This window comes from Pogoniulus pusillus, chromosome 1 (genome assembly GCF_015220805.1).
Source record: "Pogoniulus pusillus isolate bPogPus1 chromosome 1, bPogPus1.pri, whole genome shotgun sequence".
NCBI lineage: Eukaryota > Metazoa > Chordata > Aves > Piciformes > Lybiidae > Pogoniulus > Pogoniulus pusillus.
This window is the reverse complement of record NC_087264.1, coordinates 8,937,590-8,956,285: the sequence shown is the minus strand read 5'-3', so window position 1 is coordinate 8,956,285 and position 18,696 is coordinate 8,937,590. Positions and strand designations below refer to the sequence as shown.

Sequence of the window (18,696 nt, the reverse complement as noted above, 5' to 3'; positions counted from 1 at the left end):
TCACTAATTAAAATTTCCAGCAAGGTAGAACCTCTGCAGTTGGCTTTCACTAGCTCCATTTCACAGAAACATTCCAGTTCTAAAAGACCCTCAGGATCACCAAGTCCAACTGCCATACCTACTCTACAGAGCTGACCTTTAAGCCATATATCCTCAAGCACCACATCCAAATGACTTTTAAATACACCCAGGGTTGGTGACTCAACCACCTCTCTGGGCAGCCCATTCCAATGCCTGACCACTCTTGCTGTGAAAAAAATGCTCCCAAGTGTCCAGTCTAAATCTACCCAGTTGCAGCTTGAGGCCCTTCCCTCTTGTTCTATCACTATTTACCTTTGAGAAGAGACCAGCAGCAGCCTCTCCTCTATGTCCTTTCATGTGGCTGTAGACAGTGATGAGGTCTCAGCCTCCTCTTCATCAAACTAAACGGCTCCAGCTGGATTGTTATGTATTATCATGGATTTATTATCCTGTATCAACAAATATATCTCACTGTGTGCTGTAGAAATATTTGCATACAAGAACAACATCGAACAGATTTTTTTCCCAGTGCAATGAGCTCATGAATGGTGGATCAGCTTGAAAATCTTCTTGAGAAGGTAAATCTCCAACGAGCAAAACCTGTGTCCTACAGAGAGAGATGCGCTCCTCTAGATGGCACTCGAAGCTATGTTTTCACAGTATTCGGGAAATAGATACTGAAGGAATAAGAAGAAAAATTCTCTTCTACCTGTGATCTCAAATTTGACTGCGAAGGGTAAGTTGTTCAGTGGGGCAGATTCTCTGGGCAAGATGGGAGGCTTGTCTTCTGGCATATGGTTGCCTGGAGAAGAGGAGGCTCAGGGGGGACCTCATTGCTGTCTACAACTACCTGAGGGGAGGCTGTAGCCAGGTGGGGGGTGGTCACTTCTGCCAGGCAACCAGCAACAGAACAAGGGGACACAGTCTCAAGTTGTGCAGGGGGAAGTCTAGGCTGGATATTAGGAGGAAGTTGTTGGCAGAGAGAGTGATTGGCATTGGAATGGGCTGCCCAGGGAGGTGGTGGAGTCACCATTCCTGGAGGTGTTCAAGAAAAGCTTGGATGAGGCACTTAGTGCCATGGTCTGGTTGACTGGCTAGGGCTGGGTGCTAGGTTTGTCTGGATGATCTTGGAGGTCTCTTCCAACCTGATTGATTCTGTGATTCTATATAAGGATTGTGTGGGGTAAAGTACGGCTTATGGGGGAGAAACTGATGCTCATGTAAGTGCTCTTCTATTTGCTTCACTTGAATTGTGTTTGTTGGGTTTTGCCCACAGATGAAGGAGGGGTTTAAGATTCAGGCAACAAACCGGATCTAAGAGGAGCTTGAGTTTATTTCACTGGTGTCCCATGAGACTTTTTAGATCCCTGAGAGGTTGATTCTATTTCACTTGTTCTTTATTACAAGGTAAACTATGGCATAAATTATAACCAGGTTTTATGTCACAGGATCACAGGATGTTAGGGGTTGGCAGTGACCCAAAGAGATCATTGAGTCCAATGCCCCCTGCCAGAGCAGGACCACACAGTCTGGCACAGATCACAGAGAAATGTCTCTTAGTATTTTTCCATTTATGAAACAAGGTTAATAATATTCCTTATCCACACACCTCTTGCTTTCATTTAAAGCCTTAACTAAATGTGAGGCCTCCAGTATTACTCATTAGCATCTATTTATTACCCTTGCATGGATTTTCTAGTTTTGTTTCAAGCAGGCCAGATTTTTCTCAGTATTGGTTTATGCATATCTAGAAAAAAGTTTCTGGTTTGCCTCTTGAGCATGGATGCTCTCCTTTGATCAGCTCATCTCAAGCACTTTTGCTATGATGGAGCACTTCTTAAGCGAACTGACCCTGCTTTACCTGAGTGTCTTTCAAGCAGAGTTGCTGCACTGCTCTCCTAGCAGTTGTATTTTTGAGAGTAGTTTGTCTGGTGCAGTGGTTTGTGGCCACAGTGCTGCTGACAGCAGTACAGATGACTCCAAGACAGAACCAAGCTGGCTTCATAGGTTTGTGAGTCTGACAGGACTACAAAGTCACCCAGTTTCACACCTTAGACACCAGCTTGTTTCAAAAGCCTTAGTATTATGTTTCAAATTTGTCTCCTTATTACCCAGGATTTTTCTTTCCCAGCTGTTTCAGATAAATCATGCCTTCCTTGCTTTCATCCAGGTGCTGAGAAAACATTTCGTCTATGGTTTGTGCTATATCAATGTACACTTCATTATTTTGGTATGTCAGAAATACCTCTGTGATCCCTGGAGTATAGTTCTTCTGTCCAGGGCACTAACTCAGAGGCCCCTCCTCTCTGCAGCTTCCTAAGGAGAAGGAGGTGCTGAACTATCTCCCTTGTACCCAGTGACAGCATGTGTGGGAACAGTTCAAAGCTGTGACGGAGTCTTGAGACTGGATATTAAGAACCATTTCTTTAAAGAGAAAGTTGTTAGACACTGGCACAGGCTTCCTAGAGAGGTGGTCGATGCCTCAAGCCTGTCAGTGTCTAAAAGTCATATGGACCATACCCTTAATAACATGCTTGAACTTTTGGTCAGCTCAAAAGTGATCAGACAGTTGGCCTGGATGACTGTTGTAGGTCCCTTCCAACTGAAACTATGCTTTCTATCTGTCACATGTATTATCATGTTCAGGGTTAATTTTGTCTGCCCTGCCTTTAGCATATATGAGAGGTTCTGCTTGCAACATAACGACAGAGTAGCCAGCAAACAGAGATGTATTTGTGTCTCAACAATGCAAGAAATCGCCAGGGTGCAAGTGTCCTCCTTTTTAATGTATTTATACCTTCTTTTGCATATCAAATCACAGTTTCAGGGTTGTTTGACTGGAGACTGTCCATAGATGTTTAGCTGACCATCCCACTATTTCAGCTGTTGGAAAATAAGGAACAGTAGTCAAGGAGACCTGTCACAGTTAAAAAAAAGAACCTAAGCATCTCTGGATGGGGTCAGAATCCACCTGTTGACAAAATGTCTGTGTTCTGCAGGTTTGTGTCTGTGTCCCTTCCATGGTTTTGAGTTCTGTTCTTAGCTTTCCTTGCTGTCAGACCCTTGTTAACCTGGTTGCTTTTTCACTAACCTTTGCCTTTCCTAAAGTTGACAGCAACCTACACAGAGGAAGATTTTATTGATGCTTCTTTCTCTATTGCTCTTTTCCGAACTAAATCTGTTATCCCTTTAAAACATCATAGTGATTACTGCCATATGGTCATTGCTATCTCAGAACTCAGCTTTAATTGACTTGCTTCTGCCACCTTTGCAGCAGACTCTTACATTCAGTTCTGTCTAGATAGATTTATAGGTCTAGGTAAATGGACACTACTTGAGAAACATTTTATGTGAAGGCTTTCTTGTGGGCAGATGTGAGCTGGTGTTAGCATGAGATGTCTTTTACTACATACATTACCTTTCCCAGGACTCAATTTTTCTGCCTTGATCACAATATTTTCTCAGCCTAGGTGTAAGCTGCTGCTGTCTGATATGGTAATTTGGAGTCTGTTGAACAATAACTTTTATACTTAGAAAGACTCCAGACAAATGCTGTGTGATCCAAGTAAGTGATACATGCCTAGCACTTCTGTGCACTCTCTCTTCAGAGATAACTAGAGTCCTCTTTAGAGTAACTGCCAGCAGGTCTCTTCAGAGTATTTTTATGTTGTGGTGGAGGGCCACATAGGCCCAAATGGCCGTGTTTACAAATCTATTCTTGCCCGGACATGTTGTCCCCCTGAAAGGTGTTTTCCTGCCCAAACCAGGGGAAAACAAATTAAGGGGGACAAAAGAGCACAATAAGACTGGTGCCTTCTAGTCTGGCCTGCCTGCTTGCAAGGTTGGGGTAAACACCTTGTGTAAGCTCACACGCTCAGGGTGTGGATCCATCTGAGCCCCCTCCAGATTTGGGGGCACCGGACCCATGGAGTTCACCTTATTCGGTATGTTTTGGCCTGCTGCCAGACTCTTATTGGCCAGAATTGTGGCCAAGGACCACCAATCTTGGGCTCGTATCTTATAAAAGGGGCAATTCAGTGTTCCTGCCACCCTCCTCCGCCCACCGCTCCCAGCCGCTTTGCGGCCATCGCCACTGCATGATTTCAACCCACGGCACTGCGCACCAGCCCAGGGGAGAATTCGACCAGTGGCCGCTCCAGCCCATCATTCCCAGCTCGATCGTGCCTGTGGAGCCCTCAGACAGCGTGCCCCAATATAATATTTGAACCATTTAGACCCACGAGGGTCAACAACGTGGCTTTTGCTACCCATATTTTGGGACCACCGAGACTGTGACTCCAGCCAGTGAGTAACTGAACAATCTCGATTTGAACAGCATAGACTTTCAGTAACTTTTACCTGTGGCACTTTTATGCCACAAGACTCTCTATCCAAAGCCTTTTCAAACCTCTACTAATTCCTAATTCCTGTTGTAAATAGACATTCTGTAAAGTAATTTCTTAACCACATACAAAGGACTTGTGTAGGTTAATTGTATATAAGGTTTTTTTTTTGGGGGGGGATTCTATTTGTATATAATATTAAATTATTTAAAGCCCTTTTAAATTTGGCCTCATATTTAGTCCCCCAAAACCCAAACAAAACCCCTTCACAACGTATGTCTACCACAAAGATACAGAAAAGTAACACATGTCAAGCTGCAGCAGGTTAAACAACTAAGTACACTTCCTTTAAAATCATAGAATCAGTCAGGGTTGGAAGGAACCACAAGGATCATCTAGTTCCAACACCCTACCCTAGATCAGGCTGGCCAAAACGTCAGCCAGCCTGGCCTTAAACACCTTCAGGGATGGGGGCCTCAACCACCTCCCTGAGAAACCCATTCCAGGCTCTCGCCACTCTCATGCTGAACAACTTCCTCCTCACAACCAGTCTGAACTTCCCCACCTCCGGTTTTGCTCCATTCCCCCTAGTGCTGTCACTTCCTGAGAGCCTACAAAGTCCGTCCCCAGCTTTTTTGGAGGCCCCCTTCAGATACAGAAAGGCCACAAGAAGGTCACCTGGGAGCCTCCTCTTCTGCAGACTGAACAGCCCCAACTCTTTCAGTCTGTTCTCATAGCAGAGCTGCTCCAGCCCTCGGCTCATTCTCATGGCCCTTCTCTGGACATGCTCCAGCATGTCCACATCCCTCTTGTAAGAGGGGCTCCAGAACTGGATGCAGTACTCTGGGTGGGGTAATCCAGATTCTAAAGGTTGTTCTGTGTTTGTTTTCCCTGCATTATGTAGAATATAGAGAAAGAATATACAGGATCATAAAACTAATATAATGAAGCACGTCTGCACGTGCAAATCTATCAAATGTGGGGTTGTAGTGAGTGTTAAGTCTCCATTAGCACCATATGTAGAAACTAGGCTGTCATTAAGCAAAATCTTCAGCAGAGAGTGGGGTTTACTCAAAGCTTTTGCAAATTTAAGTTGGGATTTTCATACTTCCAGTAACTCACGATGCTTGAGTTATCGTTCATATGGTGAGTTTATTGTAAATTAAGAATACAGGCAATACTTTAATGATACATGTGAAGGCTGTCACATAAGCACTCTGGTTTTCATTATGCTCTTGAGAGAAGTATTACTATAAACAAAGAAGCAAATAATTATATACATCTCCTTTCCCAGAAAAAAAAACAACTCTGAAACCATCCCACCAGCATGGCAAATCATTCTGTGCATTTAACTATCCAGTGAATATATACATTAAAATTAATTTATCCACATTTGATAATCACTCATCAGCAGATTTTGTTTTGGTATCTTAAAAAAAAGATGAATCAGTTACATGGGTTTTGGTCTTCAATTTATTCTCTTGGGTTTTAAAAAAAATAATAATCTTTTTAGGCTAAATATGACCCACCACAATAATAAAACAAAAATGTAAAGAGAGGAAGAGGTAAAGCATTAGTCCCTCTACACTAGCATTTAGGTTTTATTTTTTCATTTTAAAATGCTTGTGGAATATACATATTACCTTAGCTGAAATGAAGAAAAATATCTTCATTAAAACCAACAATCAAACAAACCCAAATAAACAGAACAAAACACCCCCCCCCCCTTAGAATAACAAACAAAATAAACCCTCCTCAAAATAACAAACAAAACCTCCTCTCAAAATAACAAACAAATCAACCCCCCTCTCAAAATAACAAATGAAAGAAAGCAAACAAAAACCAACCAACCAACCAACTCTTCCCCCCAAAGCAAACAAAAATAAGTCAGAAAGGTCCAAAAATCTAAACAGGCTAAGCATAGTTCTCGTAGTGTTAGTCTATACTCCATTCTGGAAATAATCTATAACCTAAACATGATCAGTGTGCTGCTGAGAAGCCTGTTTAAGAAGCCTTTTTGCTATCATCAAGGCTTCCAATGGTTTACTTTCATGGTTCAGGTTTTCAGCATTTATTGAACTATGGGCTCCTCTGTCCCTAGGGGGGGTTGAGGGAAAGCCTGGATGAGGCACTTAGTGCCATGGTCTAGTTGATTGGACAGGGTTGGGTGCAAGGTTGGACTGGATGATCTTGGAGATCTCTTCCAACCTGGTTGATTCTATGATCCTATGAAGAAATCAGTCTTTTTATTAGTGCACATCCATGTGCTTGATAATTTAAATGTGTTAAATTCTGTTTGACTGCTTTCATGAATACCAGCTTTGACTTTTGTTTAATTTTCAGTTACTAGAAAACTAATAAAACATTCTCTCTGTACATGTAGGTTATTTTCATTGAGGGTTGAGTGAAGACAATGTTCACTTGGCTGGTAATCCAGGAACAGTCGATTGACTCTCTTTTTCTTCCTCCAACAAGATTAGCTCAGTTCTTGCTGAAGATGTCACAATAGCTCGAGAAGCTGGAATGCTAGATGAGGCCCCGTCTGTTTCAATCCTTTTGCTCTCTGTTATTTCTTTAGGTGATAAGCTTTCTTGTGCATCAAAGAATACCTCAGGTTTATCTGATGGGCTGTCTTCCTCTGAGATTCTTCCCTCTTTATGACCCATATCTTCTCTGTCAACAATCTTAACTTTTTTGGTAGGAGATGAGAAACCAAGCTTGGGAAATCTAAACCATCCAGTTTTTTCAGCTGGCTTAGAGGAATCATTATCCGATGTGTCAGCAGGTTTCGCATCCTCTGGAACGGATTTCTTCACTTCTGTTTTTGAATCTATGCTGGTTTCATCACTAGAGGATGAAAAGCCAATACTTGGAAGCCAAAATTTGAATCTTCCAGGAGATCTTTTACTATCAGTCTTTTCTTTTTCATTGGTTACATCTTTTTCTTCATCTTCTAGTGCTTCAGTTGCATCCTCACCTTTAGAGGAAGGGCACACAGTTACTCCCGCTGGTGATTTAGGAAGATTCTCTTCAATTTTACTGGAAGGCTTTCCTTCAGCAGCAAATTCTTTCAACTTTGGCAAACTTACTTCTCCACTAAATTCTTTAGTATCAGTGCGTGATTTGTCAGGCAGTTTAGGCTCAGCACTGCCAGTCTGTGCTGTTACTCTGAAGCTTTCATCAGCACGTGCAGACTTGCTCACTGCTACATCTTCCATGGGAGATGACTGCTGGACTAGCACTTCTAAGTTGCTATGTGACTCAGGCAACTTCGTCTTGATCAATGAGAATCCCAAAGTAGCAGTTTTCACTTCTGATGAGAGAACCTCTGATTCTTTCAGTATTTCAGTAGTATAAATTTCACACCTCTCAATAGCAACATGTTCAGGTTCTACTTTCTCACCCATTTCTTGGCCCTCTACATATGACCAATGAATGTCTTGCTTTGTGTTTGAAAGGGAAGACTCTGTGGTAGTAGTCATCTGTGCTGTTTTGATGTCAGGTTCAGTCAATGTTAGAATTTTGCTTTTTGCTTTCTGAATACTGCCCTCTAGAACCTCTGGTGTTCCATCAGGCATAGCTTGCAGTTTTACTACTTCGCTGTCAGCACTAGATCCCTTTGTATCTGTTACCACTTTTGACACTGAAACACCAGCTTCAGTTGGGAGAGCTCTGAAAGTGAATTTTGGTATTTTTAGTTTGGGAATTTTTATATTTACTTCTGGGCCATCTTCTGATTTGTCCAGTGTTTCCACTGTTATTCTGGGAGATGCTTCCATGTGATCTAGAGCTGAACTTCTCAGGCTAGCAGATCCTGTTGACTTTTGAAACTCCATTTCTGCTGTCCCTATTTCAATCTTGGATACTGGATCAGCCTCTGAATTTGGCAAACTTGTATCCTCTTCTAAACCCTTCACTTCTGAATGTAAGACCCCAAACTTTGGAATCTTAAACTTGTATGGTTTAATTTTACTTGTTTCTGCTTTGTCTTCGACTTGCACTTCCACCCTTGCAGACGTGTCCCTTTCAACAGTTTTCACTTGAAATTTCATTTCAGGATCTACTCTACCAATTTTAACAGCCATCTTCACTCCTGGAACTTCTACCTTTACATCGTCCATCTTAGCTGTAACAAAAACACCTTCTTGTGTTCCTTTCATTGTAGACCATTCACTCATAGGCCTTTTTAACTGGCTTCCTTCACTGTGTTCTGCTATTGTTTTCATCTCACCCTTTATCTTTCCTTTGCCAACTACTGCCTCTTGATTCTGAACATCCAGCTTTCCTTTTGGAAGACTAGCATCTACTTTCTCCTCTGTTGCATCCAGAATCATTTCACCTGATGGTAGTTTATGTCCTACTCCTGAAGTCTCTGACTTCATGGAATGTTCTACTTTTGGGCCCTCAATATACTGTGATTTGACTTTATGCTCTGGAAGAGTCAGAGTACACATAGGAGAGCTATCTGTTAAACTGCTATCCTTGTGATTTTCGGAGTCACTTAGGTATGATTTAGATGATTCTGCTGAAGACACTGTGGATTCTGAAGTATGTGTCTTTAGTCTTTCAGCACCATGCTTAACTATGTCTGCGTAAGTTTCAGCTTTTGGAATATTCACTGTATGTGTTCTTTCTGTGGATACTGAAATATCTCCTTTTATCACTGATGAGCTAACACCAGAACTCTTCACAGAAGCTCCTGACTTTGGAATCTCTTCTTTTTCAGTAGTAACCACAGCAACGGCATGTGGTAAGGTGGTTTGAGGAATACTTGTTTCAGTTTGTACTTTGGCAGAAGGAATGCCTACCTGAGCCTTTACTGTTGTACTTTCAATATCAGCATCAACCTTTTTTTCCTTTGAAGATGTCCTGCCGAAGACAGGTATTCTGAATTTTGGCATTTTAAACCATCCCTGATGTTCTTCAGTCTGAACTTCTTCAGCTTTTATTTTATGGTCTTCTTTTGATTCCATTTCTTTTTCCTCAAGGCTCTCAATAACTCCCTCTGTCACTGGTTTAGGTGCTGATTGGGAGCTTATGTCTACCTCTGAAGCTTCAGTGCCAGCTGTCAGAAACTGGGGTGCTTTTATTTTGCAAGTACCTACTCCAGAATCTGACACCTCAGATGTGAGTTCTGATGTTGGAACTTCCATGGCAACATCAGCAATTTCATTTGTTGCTTTCAGCTGGGGTAGCTCAGCTTCTGGTTTTGGAGATCTAATCTCTGTCTCTGGGCCCTTCCCTTTTGTTAGAGAGATTCCAAACTTTGGCTTCTGGAATTTGGGCATTTTGATCTTCCCTTCAGGACCTTCCAGTTTATTCTTTCTTCCATCCACAACTGATGATCTTTCTGTCACCATTTCAGGGCTTCTCAGTTCACCCAAAGCTTCTCCTTTTGGGAACTTTATACCTGTTTTTTGAATGATATCTTCATTGGTAGAGCTTGATTTTAGGACAACCACCTGTTGAAAACTTGCCTCTGAGGGAGGCAGAGCAGCATCAGTCTGTGCTGAACTGACTCCCATTTCACTTTGAGAGGCTCCAGTTTCTATTTTGGGGATCTTAACATCAGACAGCTTTATGCTTATTTGTGTCCCTTCCTCTGTCCTGACAGAATGACTTCTTTCTATATCAGGTATCTGTATTGAATCACCACTCTCTTTTTCTGTTTTGGGGGCATCACCTTCAACTTTTGATGAATGATGAGATTTGGGAACCTTGATCTTGGAGAGAGAAATTTTAGGCATTACAAATTGAGGTTTTTTTATTGGACTTTTTTGTTCAACATTTCCTGCAGACATTTCCAGATCAAGGGCTGGCCCAGCGCCTTGATCATCAGTTGCAATTTCTTCTTTCACTTCTGTATCTGCACTGCTTGACATTACAGCAGATTTATCTTCTAAAGCTGCTCTGGAATCTGGTTTAACACTTGCTTCCTTCTTTGGTGACCAACTGAAGGATGGAAGTTTGAATTTTGGCATTTTGAAATGCCCTTCTTTCTCTTCTCCATCTCCATCTTGCTTTATTTCCCCTTTGATTTTTGGTGCTGCATCTGAATCCTGAATATCACTGTCTGTTTGCAGAATAGAAATGTCAGCTGATGGGAGGTGTGCATCAAGGTCTGGTGCTTTTTCATCGGCTTTGGTCATTTTGACTTCAGGACTGTCAGTTTCCATTCTTGCACCACATTTCATCTCCAAATTTGGTGCCTCAACAGCAATGTCAGCTATATCTACCATTGCTCTTAGCTGAGGAAGCTTGACTTCAGATTTGGATTGGCTGATCTCCTTTTCTGACCCTTTCCCTTTAAAATGCGCAATTCCAAACTTTGGCATTTGGAATTTAGACATTTTTGCTTTCCCTTCAGGACCTTCAATTTTCTTTTCTACATCGCCCACAGGAATTTCACTTAATGCTTTTCCAGCACTTGTTAATTCTGATTCTGTGTATCCGTTAGACAAAGTAGGTTCTTCAGTATGTACCTCAGCTTCAGACGGAGCAATAGATTCTTTCTTTGGTGACCAACTAAATGAAGGTAATTTGAATTTTGATGTTTTAAATTTGTTTTCTTTCTCCTCAGTGTGCTTCTCTCCTGAAACTACTTCCTGTTCTGTCTTGCACTCTAAATCTGGGTCACGGCTTCCCACTTCTAGTTTTGGCATCATAACATCCATTGATGGGAGACCAACATCCAACTCTGGTACATCTGAAGCAACTTCAGGTGAAGGCTTCTGAATCTTTATATCAAATTCAGCATCAGAGATTTGAGTTGGTTTATCAGTAATATCAGATGTTATTTTTCCCTTGAAAAATTCACCTTCCACTTTGGAAACAACATCAGTATCTGACGGTTTTCCTTTCGGCATAGAAGGGCCAAATTTTGGTCTTCGGAATTTAGGAAATTTAACTGTAAGCTCTGAGTCACCAACACATATTTCAGAAATGGAAGTTTTCCGTCCTAATTCCAGAGTTCGCTGCTCCAAAGAATCATCAACCATTAAAATTTCAGCATTTGGCATGGACAGCTTCTCATCGGCAGGAGACAATACTTTGGATTCTGATCCTTCTACATTCATTTGGTACTTAGTAAGAGTAATATCTGCTGTAGATAAGGTGGAATCATGTTCAAGTCTGGGTGAACCAATATCAACTTTAGAGAAACCCAAGCTAGGAATTCTGAATTTCATACTTTTAGAGATATTATCTCCTTTAGTGTCAGAGGGAATATTGCCTGAAAGAACCGAAGGAGTTTCCTCTGTGACAGAATAAAAATTATCTTCAGACACTGAATAATCAACAACGGACATAGTCGGCAAATCAGATTTAGAAATTTTAGAAAGAGAAACCTTAGGCATTCTGAAAAAAGACATTTTACCTTTACCAATATCATAATCTTTTTCAATGGAAGTATCTGAGACAATTTCAAAAGGATGTGATTGGATCTCGGCCCTGGGCAGAGTCACGTCCACGTCAGCGCTTCCCGAGGGCACCGTCACCTGGGGCTCCTTGAGGCTGACATCCACATCGGCGGCCACAGTGGCCTTGGGCTCTCTGCTGCTGGACCAGCCAAAGGAAGGCATGCCAAACTTGGGCATCTTGAACTTGCCATCCTTGGTCTTGCCTGCCTCCTTCTCCGGGATCTTTGCTTCCCCTTCGAGGGTGAGGGTGGCCTCGGGAGCCTGCAGGTCGACGCTGGCCTTTGGCAGGCTGACGTCGACGGACGGGAGGCTGATGTCCACCGTGGGAGCTTTGATGTCAGCTTTGGGCATTTTGAGGGAGGGCTTCTCCAGCTTCCAGCCTTCCCCCTCGGTTTTGGCACCGGGGACGTCGGCTTTCACGCCCAGGGCGGGGCCCTCCACGGTGGCAGAGGGGAGGGCGATGTCCACGGTGGGCAGGCTGACCTCTCCTTCGGGCACTTCTGCCTTGGGGAGCGACACTCCGAATTTGGGCTTGTCGAACTTGGGCATCTTAAGCTTCCCTTTCAGGCCTGTGGCTTCCAGCTTGGCCCCGTCGAGCGAGGCTTCGGCAGCGGCCCCTTTGAGGTCTATCTCGGGCGCCTGGAGCTCGAGGGAGCCTTCGACGGAGGGCAGCTTGATGTCGGGGGCCGTGATGCTGATGTCGCCGGTGCCGGCCTTGAGGTCTGCCTCTGGGAGGCTGGTGTCAACTTTGGGCAGGCTGACGTCTGCGTCCAGTTTGGGAGCCTTGACGGTCGGCTTGGAGAAGACCACGCTGGGCACCTTGACTTTCGGCATGTGTATTTTCATGCCGCCGCCCTCAACCTTGCCGGCAGCCACCTCCACGCCGCCCTCCACGTCGGGCGCCTGCAGGGCCACTTCTCCCTCCTGGACTTCGGCCTGGGCTTTGGGCACCGAGACCTCGGCCTTTGGCAGGCTGACCTGCACGTGGGGAGCTTTGACCTTGGGCAGCTTGACGCTGGGCATCTTGAAGCGGCCTTTCTCTCCGTCTCCTCCGGCGGCCGTCTCAACGCTCACCTCCACGCCGGGCGCTTGGATCTCGGCCCCGGGCAGAGTCACGTCCACGTCGGCGCTTCCCGAGGGCACCGTCACCTGGGGCTCCTTGAGGCTGACATCCACATCGGCGGCCACAGTGGCCTTGGGCTCTCTGCTGCTGGACCAGCCAAAGGAAGGCATGCCAAACTTGGGCATCTTGAACTTGCCATCCTTGGTCTTGCCTGCCTCCTTCTCCGGGATCTTTGCTTCCCCTTCGAGGGTGAGGGTGGCCTCGGGAGCCTGCAGGTCGACGCTGGCCTTTGGCAGGCTGACGTCGACGGACGGGAGGCTGATGTCCACCGTGGGAGCTTTGATGTCAGCTTTGGGCATTTTGAGGGAGGGCTTCTCCAGCTTCCAGCCTTCCCCCTCGGTTTTGGCACCGGGGACGTCGGCTTTCACGCCCAGGGCGGGGCCCTCCACGGTGGCAGAGGGGAGGGCGACGTCCACGGTGGGCAGGCTGACCTCTCCTTCGGGCACTTCTGCCTTGGGGAGCGACACTCCGAATTTGGGCTTGTCGAACTTGGGCATCTTAAGCTTCCCTTTCAGGCCTGTGGCTTCCAGCTTGGCCCCGTCGAGCGAGGCTTCGGCAGCGGCCCCTTTGAGGTCTATCTCGGGCGCCTGGAGCTCGAGGGAGCCTTCGACGGAGGGCAGCTTGATGTCGGGGGCCGTGATGCTGATGTCGCCGGTGCCGGCCTTGAGGTCTGCCTCTGGGAGGCTGGTGTCAACTTTGGGCAGGCTGACGTCTGCGTCCAGTTTGGGAGCCTTGACGGTCGGCTTGGAGAAGACCACGCTGGGCACCTTGACTTTCGGCATGTGTATTTTCATGCCGCCGCCCTCAACCTTGCCGGCAGCCACCTCCACGCCGCCCTCCACGTCGGGCGCCTGCAGGGCCACTTCTCCCTCCTGGACTTCGGCCTGGGCTTTGGGCACCGAGACCTCGGCCTTTGGCAGGCTGACCTGCACGTGGGGAGCTTTGACCTTGGGCAGCTTGACGCTGGGCATCTTGAAGCGGCCTTTCTCTCCGTCTCCTCCGGCGGCCGTCTCAACGCTCACCTCCACGCCGGGCGCTTGGATCTCGGCCCCGGGCAGAGTCACGTCCACGTCGGCGCTTCCCGAGGGCACCGTCACCTGGGGCTCCTTGAGGCTGACATCCACATCGGCGGCCACAGTGGCCTTGGGCTCTCTGCTGCTGGACCAGCCAAAGGAAGGCATGCCAAACTTGGGCATCTTGAACTTGCCATCCTTGGTCTTGCCTGCCTCCTTCTCCGGGATCTTTGCTTCCCCTTCGAGGGTGAGGGTGGCCTCGGGAGCCTGCAGGTCGACGCTGGCCTTTGGCAGGCTGACGTCGACGGACGGGAGGCTGATGTCCACCGTGGGAGCTTTGATGTCAGCTTTGGGCATTTTGAGGGAGGGCTTCTCCAGCTTCCAGCCTTCCCCCTCGGTTTTGGCACCGGGGACGTCGGCTTTCACGCCCAGGGCGGGGCCCTCCACGGTGGCAGAGGGGAGGGCGACGTCCACGGTGGGCAGGCTGACCTCTCCTTCGGGCACTTCTGCCTTGGGGAGCGACACTCCGAATTTGGGCTTGTCGAACTTGGGCATCTTAAGCTTCCCTTTCAGGCCTGTGGCTTCCAGCTTGGCCCCGTCGAGCGAGGCTTCGGCAGCGGCCCCTTTGAGGTCTATCTCGGGCGCCTGGAGCTCGAGGGAGCCTTCGACGGAGGGCAGCTTGATGTCGGGGGCCGTGATGCTGATGTCGCCGGTGCCGGCCTTGAGGTCTGCCTCTGGGAGGCTGGTGTCAACTTTGGGCAGGCTGACGTCTGCGTCCAGTTTGGGAGCCTTGACGGTCGGCTTGGAGAAGACCACGCTGGGCACCTTGACTTTCGGCATGTGTATTTTCATGCCGCCGCCCTCAACCTTGCCGGCAGCCACCTCCACGCCGCCCTCCACGTCGGGCGCCTGCAGGGCCACTTCTCCCTCCTGGACTTCGGCCTGGGCTTTGGGCACCGAGACCTCGGCCTTTGGCAGGCTGACCTGCACGTGGGGAGCTTTGACCTTGGGCAGCTTGACGCTGGGCATCTTGAAGCGGCCTTTCTCTCCGTCTCCTCCGGCGGCCGTCTCAACGCTCACCTCCACGCCGGGCGCTTGGATCTCGGCCCCGGGCAGAGTCACGTCCACGTCGGCGCTTCCCGAGGGCACCGTCACCTGGGGCTCCTTGAGGCTGACATCCACATCGGCGGCCACAGTGGCCTTGGGCTCTCTGCTGCTGGACCAGCCAAAGGAAGGCATGCCAAACTTGGGCATCTTGAACTTGCCATCCTTGGTCTTGCCTGCCTCCTTCTCCGGGATCTTTGCTTCCCCTTCGAGGGTGAGGGTGGCCTCGGGAGCCTGCAGGTCGACGCTGGCCTTTGGCAGGCTGACGTCGACGGACGGGAGGCTGATGTCCACCGTGGGAGCTTTGATGTCAGCTTTGGGCATTTTGAGGGAGGGCTTCTCCAGCTTCCAGCCTTCCCCCTCGGTTTTGGCACCGGGGACGTCGGCTTTCACGCCCAGGGCGGGGCCCTCCACGGTGGCAGAGGGGAGGGCGACGTCCACGGTGGGCAGGCTGACCTCTCCTTCGGGCACTTCTGCCTTGGGGAGCGACACTCCGAATTTGGGCTTGTCGAACTTGGGCATCTTAAGCTTCCCTTTCAGGCCTGTGGCTTCCAGCTTGGCCCCGTCGAGCGAGGCTTCGGCAGCGGCCCCTTTGAGGTCTATCTCGGGCGCCTGGAGCTCGAGGGAGCCTTCGACGGAGGGCAGCTTGATGTCGGGGGCCGTGATGCTGATGTCGCCGGTGCCGGCCTTGAGGTCTGCCTCTGGGAGGCTGGTGTCAACTTTGGGCAGGCTGACGTCTGCGTCCAGTTTGGGAGCCTTGACGGTCGGCTTGGAGAAGACCACGCTGGGCACCTTGACTTTCGGCATGTGTATTTTCATGCCGCCGCCCTCAACCTTGCCGGCAGCCACCTCCACGCCGCCCTCCACGTCGGGTGCCTGCAGGGCCACTTCTCCCTCCTGGACTTCGGCCTGGGCTTTGGGCACCGAGACCTCGGCCTTTGGCAGGCTGACCTGCACGTGGGGAGCTTTGACCTTGGGCAGCTTGACGCTGGGCATCTTGAAGCGGCCTTTCTCTCCGTCTCCTCCGGCGGCCGTCTCAACGCTCACCTCCACGCCGGGCGCTTGGATCTCGGCCCCGGGCAGAGTCACGTCCACGTCGGCGCTTCCCGAGGGCACCGTCACCTGGGGCTCCTTGAGGCTGACATCCACATCGGCGGCCACAGTGGCCTTGGGCTCTCTGCTGCTGGACCAGCCAAAGGAAGGCATGCCAAACTTGGGCATCTTGAACTTGCCATCCTTGGTCTTGCCTGCCTCCTTCTCCGGGATCTTTGCTTCCCCTTCGAGGGTGAGGGTGGCCTCGGGAGCCTGCAGGTCGACGCTGGCCTTTGGCAGGCTGACGTCGACGGACGGGAGGCTGATGTCCACCGTGGGAGCTTTGATGTCAGCTTTGGGCATTTTGAGGGAGGGCTTCTCCAGCTTCCAGCCTTCCCCCTCGGTTTTGGCACCGGGGATGTCGGCTTTCACGCCCAGGGCGGGGCCCTCCACGGTGGCAGAGGGGAGGGCGATGTCCACGGTGGGCAGGCTGACCTCTCCTTCGGGCACTTCTGCCTTGGGGAGCGACACTCCGAATTTGGGCTTGTCGAACTTGGGCATCTTAAGCTTCCCTTTCAGGCCTGTGGCTTCCAGCTTGGCCCCGTCGAGCGAGGCTTCGGCAGCGGCCCCTTTGAGGTCTATCTCGGGCGCCTGGAGCTCGAGGGAGCCTTCGACGGAGGGCAGCTTGATGTCGGGGGCCGTGATGCTGATGTCGCCGGTGCCGGCCTTGAGGTCTGCCTCTGGGAGGCTGGTGTCAACTTTGGGCAGGCTGACGTCTGCGTCCAGTTTGGGAGCCTTGACGGTCGGCTTGGAGAAGACCACGCTGGGCACCTTGACTTTCGGCATGTGTATTTTCATGCCGCCGCCCTCAACCTTGCCGGCAGCCACCTCCACGCCGCCCTCCACGTCGGGCGCCTGCAGGGCCACTTCTCCCTCCTGGACTTCGGCCTGGGCTTTGGGCACCGAGACCTCGGCCTTTGGCAGGCTGACCTGCACGTGGGGAGCTTTGACCTTGGGCAGCTTGACGCTGGGCATCTTGAAGCGGCCTTTCTCTCCGTCTCCTCCGGCGGCCGTCTCAACGCTCACCTCCACGCCGGGCGCTTGGATCTCGGCCCCGGGCAGAGTCACGTCCACGTCGGCGCTTCCCGAGGGCACCGTCACCTGGGGCTCCTTGAGGCTGACATCCACATCGGCGGCCACAGTGGCCTTGGGCTCTCTGCTGCTGGACCAGCCAAAGGAAGGCATGCCAAACTTGGGCATCTTGAACTTGCCATCCTTGGTCTTGCCTGCCTCCTTCTCCGGGATCTTTGCTTCCCCTTCGAGGGTGAGGGTGGCCTCGGGAGCCTGCAGGTCGACGCTGGCCTTTGGCAGGCTGACGTCGACGGACGGGAGGCTGATGTCCACCGTGGGAGCTTTGATGTCAGCTTTGGGCATTTTGAGGGAGGGCTTCTCCAGCTTCCAGCCTTCCCCCTCGGTTTTGGCACCGGGGACGTCGGCTTTCACGCCCAGGGCGGGGCCCTCCACGGTGGCAGAGGGGAGGGCGACGTCCACGGTGGGCAGGCTGACCTCTCCTTCGGGCACTTCTGCCTTGGGGAGCGACACTCCGAATTTGGGCTTGTCGAACTTGGGCATCTTAAGCTTCCCTTTCAGGCCTGTGGCTTCCAGCTTGGCCCCGTCGAGCGAGGCTTCGGCAGCGGCCCCTTTGAGGTCTATCTCGGGCGCCTGGAGCTCGAGGGAGCCTTCGACGGAGGGCAGCTTGATGTCGGGGGCCGTGATGCTGATGTCGCCGGTGCCGGCCTTGAGGTCTGCCTCTGGGAGGCTGGTGTCAACTTTGGGCAGGCTGACGTCTGCGTCCAGTTTGGGAGCCTTGACGGTCGGCTTGGAGAAGACCACGCTGGGCACCTTGACTTTCGGCATGTGTATTTTCATGCCGCCGCCCTCAACCTTGCCGGCAGCCACCTCCACGCCGCCCTCCATGTCGGGCGCCTGCAGGGCCACTTCTCCCTCCTGGACTTCGGCCCGGGCTTTGGGCACCGAGACCTCGGCCTTTGGCAGGCTGACCTGCACGTGGGGAGCTTTGACCTTGGGCAGCTTGACGCTGGGCATCTTGAAGCGGCCTTTCTCTCCGTCTCCTCCGGCGGCCGTCTCAACGCTCACCTCCACGCCGGGCGCTTGGATCTCGGCCCCGGGCAGAGTCACGTCCACGTCGGCGCTTCCCGAGGGCACCGTCACCTGGGGCTCCTTGAGGCTGACATCCACATCGGCGGCCACAGTGGCCTTGGGCTCTCTGCTGCTGGACCAGCCAAAGGAAGGCATGCCAAACTTGGGCATCTTGAACTTGCCATCCTTGGTCTTGCCTGCCTCCTTCTCCGGGATCTTTGCTTCCCCTTCGAGGGTGAGGGTGGCCTCGGGAGCCTGCAGGTCGACGCTGGCCTTTGGCAGGCTGACGTCGACGGACGGGAGGCTGATGTCCACCGTGGGAGCTTTGATGTCAGCTTTGGGCATTTTGAGGGAGGGCTTCTCCAGCTTCCAGCCTTCCCCCTCGGTTTTGGCACCGGGGACGTCGGCTTTCACGCCCAGGGCGGGGCCCTCCACGGTGGCAGAGGGGAGGGCGACGTCCACGGTGGGCAGGCTGACCTCTC

At 50.1% G+C, this 18,696-nt stretch overlaps 1 protein-coding gene across 1 annotated transcript in view; it reads right to left on the bottom strand.

The window, feature by feature from the left end:
• Nucleotides 1–6,624: 6,624 nt before the first annotated feature.
• The window catches only part of AHNAK2 (AHNAK nucleoprotein 2), an 87,411-nt gene continuing 75,339 nt past the window's right edge, over nt 6,625–18,696 (bottom strand). The window contains exon 10 of the mRNA XM_064162067.1: nt 6,625–18,145. Coding sequence (XP_064018137.1) covers nt 6,782–18,145 — 11,364 coding nt within the window. The 3' untranslated portion in view covers nt 6,625–6,781. The remainder of the gene's footprint in view (nt 18,146–18,696) is intronic.